The 9,490-nt window shown below is 38.7% G+C and overlaps 2 protein-coding genes across 2 annotated transcripts; one reads left to right on the top strand and one right to left on the bottom strand.

Moving 5' to 3' along the window:
• Positions 1-566: 566 nt before the first annotated feature.
• LOC126633475 (RNA polymerase sigma factor sigC-like) lies at positions 567-3,866 on the bottom strand. Its single transcript, XM_050304088.1, has 7 exons — positions 3,604-3,866; positions 3,180-3,337; positions 2,506-3,066; positions 2,182-2,412; positions 1,739-1,879; positions 1,450-1,650; positions 567-1,181 (listed from the first exon to the last, which is right to left on the bottom strand). Exons 1-7 carry the CDS (start codon positions 3,704-3,706, stop codon positions 900-902), a joined length of 1,677 nt encoding a protein of 558 aa, XP_050160045.1. The 5' UTR covers positions 3,707-3,866; the 3' UTR covers positions 567-899.
• Positions 3,867-5,235: 1,369 nt separating this feature from the next.
• Positions 5,236-9,155, top strand: LOC126633468 (uncharacterized). Its single transcript, XM_050304081.1, has 10 exons — positions 5,236-5,827; positions 6,052-6,119; positions 6,288-6,358; positions 6,520-6,789; positions 7,170-7,330; positions 7,436-7,491; positions 7,692-7,744; positions 7,815-7,944; positions 8,421-8,518; positions 8,693-9,155. The coding sequence occupies exons 1-10, from the start codon at positions 5,523-5,525 to the stop codon at positions 8,762-8,764; spliced, it is 1,284 nt and encodes a 427-aa protein (XP_050160038.1). The 5' UTR covers positions 5,236-5,522; the 3' UTR covers positions 8,765-9,155.
• Positions 9,156-9,490: the final 335 nt, after the last annotated feature.

Below are 9,490 nucleotides of genomic sequence, written 5' to 3'. Positions count from 1 at the left end.
GTGCTCGTGGGAGGAACGAGAAACAATAAAGTTTACAATAAGGAGAAAAACTTAAGTAAGTTGCCTCATGCATCGTTCAATAACAAGGAGCTGAACTTCCGGTCCTTGCGCGTGGTATTGCATGAGTCAACCCTATTGAATAATATCTTCTACCCCGAGAGGTGTAAAAGATATGCCAAAAAGATGGAAGGGCGGCATCTCTATTAAAGCAAGAGGTGCAAATGAAATATCAGAAGGAAAAGTGACATCTCTTGGTACGGATGGATGGATTTTGTAAGAAAAATATCTTAAAGAGTCATCAATGTACATCAGACTGTATAAAACTGTGTCATACATTGGCGTACTCTAAAATTTTCAAGGTCGACAGGTCGTTTTATGCCTTGTTTTCATGTTTTAGAGACAAAAAAATTGGTATTGGAAGTATAACGAGTGAGGCAGATAAGTCCACACTTTCTATGATACACGATACATCCGTAGTCAAAGATCAAGCTACTTTGTCCTTAAGGCCTTCAAATTGCGTGGAGGGTGAGCTGACAGGAGTTTGAGAGAGAAAACACAGATGATCGGGAGGGAATCAATTTAGCATTCATCAAATAAGCTAGATTAACGGAGTTTAACCGCGTCATTAGAGCAATCCCTTGTGTATAAACACCACCATTAGATCAAATATACAATACGCGCCATACGGCCGCCTCTATACTATACAATCCCACCAAGGGAAATGAAAGAATGCTAAGGATACAATACAACAGTATATGATCTTCACATGAGAGAACGGAAAAATTCCCATGGTAGTGTTGTGAGCTGAAATTTTGGCGCGGAACAAAACCGAAGGTCACCCATGATTCTGATAGAGAAACTCAGAATGACTTGCTCTTTTTCGTATTACTCTGAATCTACTAGTTATTCAAGTAATGGCTTAAACTTGTGTGTGTTTCATCGTCCCTTAGCTTCGTGAGAGCTTTCTTTTCTATCTTCCGTATCCACTCCTTGCTCACATCGAAAAGCTTTCCAATCTCCTCGAGTGACTTGGGGTCGTAGTTGTTTAGTCCATATCGCAGCACCAACACTTGCCTCTCCTTCGAGTTCAAGCACTTCAGCAGATCATGAATGTCTTTCTTCATGTGTTGCCTCGTTACAGTTTCTTCAGGGCTCTTTATTGACTTGTCCGCTGTAAATTCCTAGATCATTAACACAAAACAGGTTTTCTAATTAACAAGCTAATTACACTACAACTTTCGACGAGATTTTCCAGTTTATTGCTTGTTTTACAAGGTTAGCATCCCAAACTATAAAAGCTTCGAAGTTGACATGTAAAGAATAAGATAATTTAAGTGTACAAACTAGCGAGACTAACGACATTGATCTTCATTTAGCACTTCCTATAAACAAAAAATATGTATTTAATGCGAATGCACGAGAGATGGAGAGGATTAGTTAGATCGTTACCATAAATGTCCCAGCAGAGCTATCCCACATCTTGTCATCTATCGAACCCACAACTCTCAAGCATGTGCTAGCTGATTTGATTCTCGCCAAAGAAAGACCTGTAATCTTTGCAATTTCATCATCGTCGGGGTATTTCATTTGGCTGTTGTAAGTGGCTTTGCGAGCTTTCTGTATCTGATTTATTGCCTTGCTTAGCGTGAACTAAAATAAAAACAACTCAAGGATCAAATGCCATCGCTCACTGAGATGATAATGTATGAAGAGTATTTAAAATAAGGGAGGAACATACAGGAATTTGGATCCCCCTAGCATGCCGTGCCACCAATCTTGACATTGATTTCTTTATCCAATACCGGACGTAGGTTGAAAATCTGTAACCCCTCGAGGGATCATACCTTTCTGCACCTTGCAGGAGACCCAAGTTTCCAGCCTGTGAAATAGGGGGAACTCAAGAGAGGGACTAATAAATTGAGAGTAAATATCATGGAAATACAAGAAGTAGTAAGTTTCGAGCAAAAAAAAAAAAAAGAATTTATGCATTGAGTTTTGATGTCTGAGTCTACCAAAGCTGTTTTTTCAGCGATCAATAACGAAATGTCTCGAACTTAATCATATGTAAATTATTTCACGAAAAAGTTTACTGAGAAGTATCTTTTATAAACTAGACAAAACAGTTAAATGTTATATTGCAACAAGCGGAACAACCACAAAATAGTTATAGGTTTCACAAACCTGCAGTAAATCATCCATGGCTACTCCTAGCCCTCTATAGCTTCTAGCTAGGTATAGGACTAAGGAGCGAGTGCTCCTTATAAGCTCATCCTGGCAATACCAACCAAAATGCAATTTCTGTAACAGCACCTTCTTGTGAACTCCAGCTGCTTCCGCCCAGCAACTTAAGGTAGCTACGGTACCAGTTTCCTTTTCCAAAGTTGCCTTAACTCTCTCCAAGTTGGCGATCACCTGTTAAGATACAAAAGTAAAGCTGGTAAAGACATCCTTGAAGTAAGGAAGGAAAGCTTCATTTTAATCTGTATGTTGAAAGATAAGTACAACCTTAACCCCGGTTGACAGTTCTGCCTCATTTAGAACAATTGTAAGTCTTCTCCTTCGAGAATTTGATGCTCTTTTTGCTGATGAAACAGTAGGCGGCTTAAAACCTTCCCAAGTTGTTTTAGGAGACAATAATTCAGAAGAAACTCTAGCATTATCTGATGCTCTTTTCCTTGATCTTCGTTCTTCCTTCTTCCCAGACCAAACAATAGTCTTGCCTCTGTCATTATCTACTTTCCTATCCATCTTATACTCTTCAATGGGTACCGTAGGTATGTCAGACAAATCGAAAAAACTTGATGATGTAAGAGTTCTCGACAGATAGGCATTGAATAACTGTAGAGCTCCAAGCCTTCCTAACTGCGAAAGTATCTCATTTTCCAACTTTAACACATCCGAATTAGCAAAAGTCTCCTCCAGAGCATCAAGATTTTTCAGTAACAAACTAAAATGAGCTGCACTGCAAGCTTCTAATCCTTTGCTGGATCTAAAGTCACCGTCAGGCATCTGGTTATTCCCAGTTGTATTTGATGAACTACTCTTTGGCACCCTCCTAAATCTTATCTGAGAGGCGAAAGTCCTGGGTAAGATTTTCATCTACTAAAAACAAGGAAAACATAGTGCCCTTAACACTCTGCAAATTGTATGCAACAATTCAATAAAAGGCAAACTATCACCTCTTCCAAATTTGAGAAGCCATCCTCTAAGATTTGTGGGGAAGCAGATGAGCAAGAGTAGATTTTCAGAGTATCTTTACCGGAAGTCTCGCCTTCCTCAGAAATAATTGACAGAAATGACAGCCTTGCTGAGTTGAAAGAGCCCTCCCTACCTCTAACTGTGTCATTTTATATTGAACATCATAAATACAAAAATATTTGACAAAAAAATCGGGCAAATACCAATGTCACTTATGTTAACAGATAAACAGGAAATTTAGGTTTAGCAAATACCTCGTAAAAAAAATACTTCTTTTGTGGAATTAAACATTCTCTTTCATTTAGGTTTAGAAAGAAATTTAATTATGATTATGTCCAAATAAGAAAATATGTCATGGTTGCAGGAGTCTATCCATCGCATATAGGCTTTAAGAATTAAACTCACCAGAAGCAGAAGAGAGCTTGGAAGGAGAAGAAGCAGTTTGCCAGTGAGAACGCTGTAGTGGGAAGCCGGACTTGAGGAGGTTCAGCCTAAAACCAAACCCCATTGCCTCCTTTGGGTGTCTTTCTTCTTGGCAGCTAAAAGTGGTAGAGAAATAGGGTCCATTAAATCCTCATTCCTCATCAGCCACCAAAAAAATCTTCATGGGGTTTTGTTTCCTCGACAAGTAATAAATTCCCCAACTATTTCTTTCTTTTTTTTTCTATTTTTTCTTTTGACTTGCTGTCCACCACCGATTCTTCATCTGTTTAAACGTTTGGGTGAACTCTGTTTTTTCACCTGTTTGTTTGTTTGGGCTTTCTCGATTGTTGGGCTTTTCTTCTCACTCACTCTGTGATCGAGGACTGCAAGAAACAATAGGCCCAGGAGCTTGTGAATAAGAAAGAAAAAAGCCCGGGAAGTTGTGGGACCGGTGGCCGTCTAATTAAGGAAAATTGTTTGGTAATCCTTGAGCAATTAATTATTCAACTAATAGTCACTTAGTACTACGATCTAATGATATTCCTTTTTATATATGAGTGAGAAATCTTAGGTTCGATTCTTGCTAAAATATTCAACTAATAATACAAAATAAAATCCTATATATAAAGGTAGTGCTATCTGCACACTTATTTTTAATATTCACACACCCTTACCAATTTCAGACTATCGAATCGACTGAATTGAAGAAAATTAATGACAAAAAATTAACAAGGTTGTGTGGGAGATTAATGAGTGTATTGGAAGTAAAAATGAGCGTGTAAATAACATTATTCTATATAAAATCTGGTATACGATCAATGAACTGCGTATTTGTGCAATCACAACTAAAATTGACATCACCCAACCTCATTATTGATCTTCCTCGTGGAAAGAATCTCACATTACAGTTGAACGTACATAAGAATTACTCTTAGAGGAGGAATACTTCATTGATATCACATGATACACATCTATTGAATACTAAGAGTAATTTTTAAATACGTGATAAATATTCAATAAACCAAAACGTTGCTAAGGCCATGCATTTGTTTCAAGACAGAATATTATCCTGGGTACAAACCAAAGCATCGTGATCCATGTCCAATGGCTATAAAAGAGTGCAAAAAATAAAAACGAATAAAAGGAACAGGATTCTCTCCTGACTTTGTGAGGATTTTAATATCCTTTAATCGTATCCGTTCATCGTTACGACTAATTTTCATCAGGAACTGTTTGTGTTCATTCGAAGAAAAGAATATGAAGTTCTTATTATGTTACACCCTTTTTTACTTCTCACATACCCTTGTTAATTTCTGTCAGCTGATCTTCTTCAATTCATCCGATCCGACGGCCTAAAACCAAAAAGGTATGGGAGAAGTAAAAAAGGATGTGTGGATATCACACCCCTTATGTTATTTATGGTATGTGTTGCATAATTAACCTAAAAGCTTTCTAAAGATTCGATAATACAACGTGGCAATTGGCCAACATGCAACAAAGCGAAAACAAAAATAAATTAAATAATACAAAAGGGCGTAATTTTTTAATAAATCATGTAACACATGCAGGAGAATTACGTGTCAAACCGTCAAAGTCGTTTGCTACCCAGTAGAATCGTAGATGCAAATTTCAAAGCTTCTGGATACAAAAACAACCACTACCAGCGCAACATATGACATTTCCGTAATTAACTTCAAGACCAAGGGCTATTAACCACCAACCCCATCAGCAATGGTTCGCTCCAGTTCGCGGTACGGACCCATCTGCCCGACGCCAAAGTCCCGAATCGAAGGCGAAAGATCACAAAAACCCACATTTCATATTGCGATTCGCGAGCTCGTGCGACTTCCAAAAGTCCACAACCTCTCGCATTGACGGAAGATTCCGCGGATTTGCAGAGCATGGCGACGATGGATGTGGAGATCGGCGGCGATGGAGTCGTGCGGAAGGAGGAGCCGCCCCCGAACGAGATGAAGCACAGAGGGAGCAAGAAAAACGCGGGGAAAAAGAAAAGGAGCAAAAGCAAGGGGACGATGACGACGAGCGGAAAAAAAGAAACGTTTTCTTACATGCCCAAGTTTCGGGGTTTCAGATCGAAACCCGAAACGGATAAGAATGGGGGTTTCGAGATGAAGGTGGAGGATCAAACGGGTGAAAAAATGAGTCCGACCCATTTGATTATTTTGGTGAATGGTCTCATCGGCAGGTAAGTGAAAAATGTACTCTGTTTTCTGAGTCTCAGTTCCGTTAATTTGAATGTGGGTTAGGCCAGTTGGCGAGGGTGGTGAACCCTCGGCCTTGCACCCGAGTTCAAATCCTGCTCTCTGTAGATTAGAGTAGTTTAGAATATTGCTTGCATCGAAAGAAAGGAAAAAAAAATGAATGTGGGTTGCTTGAGGGTTGAGTTGATTTTGTGCATTTACGGTGTAGTGCTAAGAATTGGAAATATGCAGCAAAGGAGTTTCTGAAGAGATACCCAGAAGATGTTGTTGCTCACTGTGAGTCCTTTTCTTATCAAAGTTGCTTGCTTTGGCAATATGTTTTTTTTTTTGGTTTTTAATAAATTACTACTTGATAAACCCATGAAATTAGACTGTACGAAATACGAATGGCATTTCCAAGCAATGAAGTGAGTATGCTAATTAATTTGCAATTTTGCATTGCAGGCAGTGAATGCAATTCTTCAATGTTAACATTTGATGGTGTTGATGTGATGGGAGAGAGATTAGCAGAAGAGGTGGGTTTTTTCTTTTTTTGGATTTGTTCAGTTTGAACCTACTTGTTTATCATTTTTCATTTGAATTTGAATGATGGGTGTTTGATCTCGTATTCGTTGGCTTGGTTCGTATATGAAGGCATTATGGAGTTAATGGCTATTGTCATTGTTTATTTTCTCAGGTTATTTCTGTGATAAAACGTCACCCGAGTGTACAGAAGATCTCGTTTGTTGGTCATTCGTTAGGTGGGCTTATAGCAAGATATGCCATTGGAAGGCTTTATGAACGAAACAACACCGGAGAACTATCTCAAGAAAATGGAGAGCATAGGAGAGATGGAGTTGAGGATCCCTTGCTGAAACAAAAAGTCCAACGCAAAATTGCTGGACTGGAGCCCATGAATTTTATAACGTCCGCAACTCCGCACCTCGGTTCCTGGGGGCATAATCAGGTGAACCAATTTGGTTATGAACTTATGATATAATGCTTATTCTATGTTATATCATCTGTAGTTTTGTTTAGAAATTAAAGTTTACCTTTTTGGTGCCATTTTATGGTAGAACTATGAGATATTGTTTTCGTTGAATGAAGAATTAGGTATTTATTCACATATCTACCAACATCTTGAAAGATGATGAATGGTAATTGGGATTTCTCCCCCAATTCGTGACATTTTTCTGGACTTCCAAGACTTATGTGAGGGCGGAATTATATGAATTGCCTTAATCTAAACAATACATGCAAACTTGAAGCTTCAGAATTTCTTTAATGAGGAGAGAATTGGTACAGAATTTCTATAGTTCTTGATTATGTGTTGGTTTAATATTTCAGGTTCCAGTGTTTTGTGGCGTAAAACCCCTTGAAAAAGTGGCGGCTCGTACTTCATGGTGTCTAGGTAGAAGTGGAAGACATCTGTTTTTAACTGATAGGAATGATGGAAAACCTCCCCTTCTTCTTCAAATGGTCCATGACACTGAAGATCTCAAATTCATGTGAGTCCTCATCAATAATTACAGCTTCTTCTTTTTCGTAATATATGATCGTCTATTGTCGTTCATAATTCTAGAACTTGCAATCATATCTTCTTGTCTCTACAGATCTGCACTGCAGTCCTTCAAGCGCCGTGTTGCCTATGCAAATGTTCGATTTGATCGTATCCTTGTCATTTGTTTGTGCTTTGTGTTTCTTTTTATTTTCTATTATTTGGCGTTGTTGAAGGGTACATGTTGGGAGATAATTTGGCGTCTTTAAATGTAGGTAAAAGTTTGAGTGAGTTGAACTTTCAATTTGCACTGACAAGTCTGTTTATTACTATGTCCGTCATGTATGTGAAGCACTTAACAACTCTTATAGACCTTGTGGGATGGAGTACATCATCTCTACGGCGTAAGAAGGAGCTGCCAAAGGTATTTCTGAAGCTACTCACGGGTGCTTTATTAGTGTCTGGAGTTAATCTAACATGAACTTTTCTATCAGCTTAAAAATTTATCCAGAGATGACAAATATCGACATATTGTAAATGTGGAGACAATTAAAAGTCCAAGTCCTCAAGAAGAATTACCGTTGGAAGCCATAGCCAGTGGCCGCGAGAAAATTGACTTCGAAGGTATTCTATTTGTGTATCTTGTTTGACTAAAAACTTATTTCCAGTGGTTCATTGCTCTCTGAAGCTTATTCCAGTTTTAGCACGAAGGAATATCTACTCATAGGGTTCCATGTTCCCACGGGATTATACGGGTATAGGACATGCACTAGTTGTAGACAAATTGAAAGAAAAACGTTGGAAATTCTGAGTACCTTAGCAGATTATTTTTAAATATGTGTAGGCTGATTAGTAGTTCTATGGGACTAAATTGATGTTGTAGTAATCATAAATTTGGAGGGAGAATAAGTTTATGTTGCGAGAGGCATCCAATGTAGATGGTTTTGTTTTGAATAAAACAAGTTGGTATTTATATCTCTAGTTGTCGCATTCATCCGATAACCCAATTTTATGATGTCAACCCATTGATTGCCTTATCACGAGGTTGTACTTCTTAGTTCCATGACATTTTATTCACTAATTTCGCAACACGATTGCAGAGGAAATGATCAGAAACTTGACCAAGATGAGCTGGGAACGGGTGGATGTGAACTTCAGCGGAAGTAAACAAAGATACCTTGCACACAGTACCATTCAGGCAAGTCGATGCTTTCTTTTCCTTGAAATTCATTGTGTTAACAAAAAAATCTTGTAATGCAGTTGGAAAGATTAGTCAAAAGGCTTCAGAAATTCACCATTGCCGTTATTTTTCTTATTCGTTTCACATTGCAGGCTGAGTTTGACATGCGTTACGGTTTTTATTGTGTTGCAGGTGAAAAACACTTGTCTACACTCTGATGGGGCTGATGTGATCCAACACATGGTTGACAATTTTCTTGTGTGAAATGTGCCAATTCGTTATCAACTCAAACTCAAAGCCAGCAGAATTGCATGCCCTACAACAACATTGGCTTCGGAAAGAGAAGCCAAGGATTGAGGTTCTGGGATCGTGCTTGGAGGGTGTGTTTGGAAGATTCCAAGCCTCAGGTGAGCTTAAGCGTGGGGATCTGAAGTGGACATTGAGAGAGCAAGCATAAAGCCGGTCGGTTCGACAACCAAGTACAGTACGTACCTGGAAAAGAGAGGCAATGTGAACTTCCTGAGGCAGGTAGTAAGATTTGGATGTGACAATACGAGTGTATGACCTGTTGTCTTGTATCAACATCACTCATAAAACTCAAAAGCATGTTTAAGTGCTTTTAACATCAGTAAAAGTGGACAAATTCATTGTAGTAGATCTTCCTGGCAAGCATAAGCAGCACGTGAGAGGGAAGTGGACTGAGGGATTCGCTAGTACTGGGCTCACAGCAAGCCCATTTCTAAAACTCAATGCGCTAGCCATTGTCATCCATTGATCGCCGCGCCTCTTGGTTATGTTATGGTTTAGTGAGGTGCGCCCAACTAGAGCCTTTTGAACAGTAACTATGTTGTGCGGCTTAGATTTATTGACCGTTGCAGTCCAACGGTAAGTTTTGAATTTTTTTTTCAACGGCAACTTTTAAATTCAAAAACTCAAATCCAATTTAATTAATTTTAACGGTAATAAAAAAGATTCAACGGTTCAAATAGG

Source organism: Malus sylvestris, chromosome 8 (genome assembly GCF_916048215.2).
Source record: "Malus sylvestris chromosome 8, drMalSylv7.2, whole genome shotgun sequence".
Taxonomy (NCBI): domain Eukaryota; kingdom Viridiplantae; phylum Streptophyta; class Magnoliopsida; order Rosales; family Rosaceae; genus Malus; species Malus sylvestris.
The sequence above is the reverse complement of the archived record's forward strand: the minus strand, read 5'-3'. Positions and strand labels throughout refer to the sequence as shown.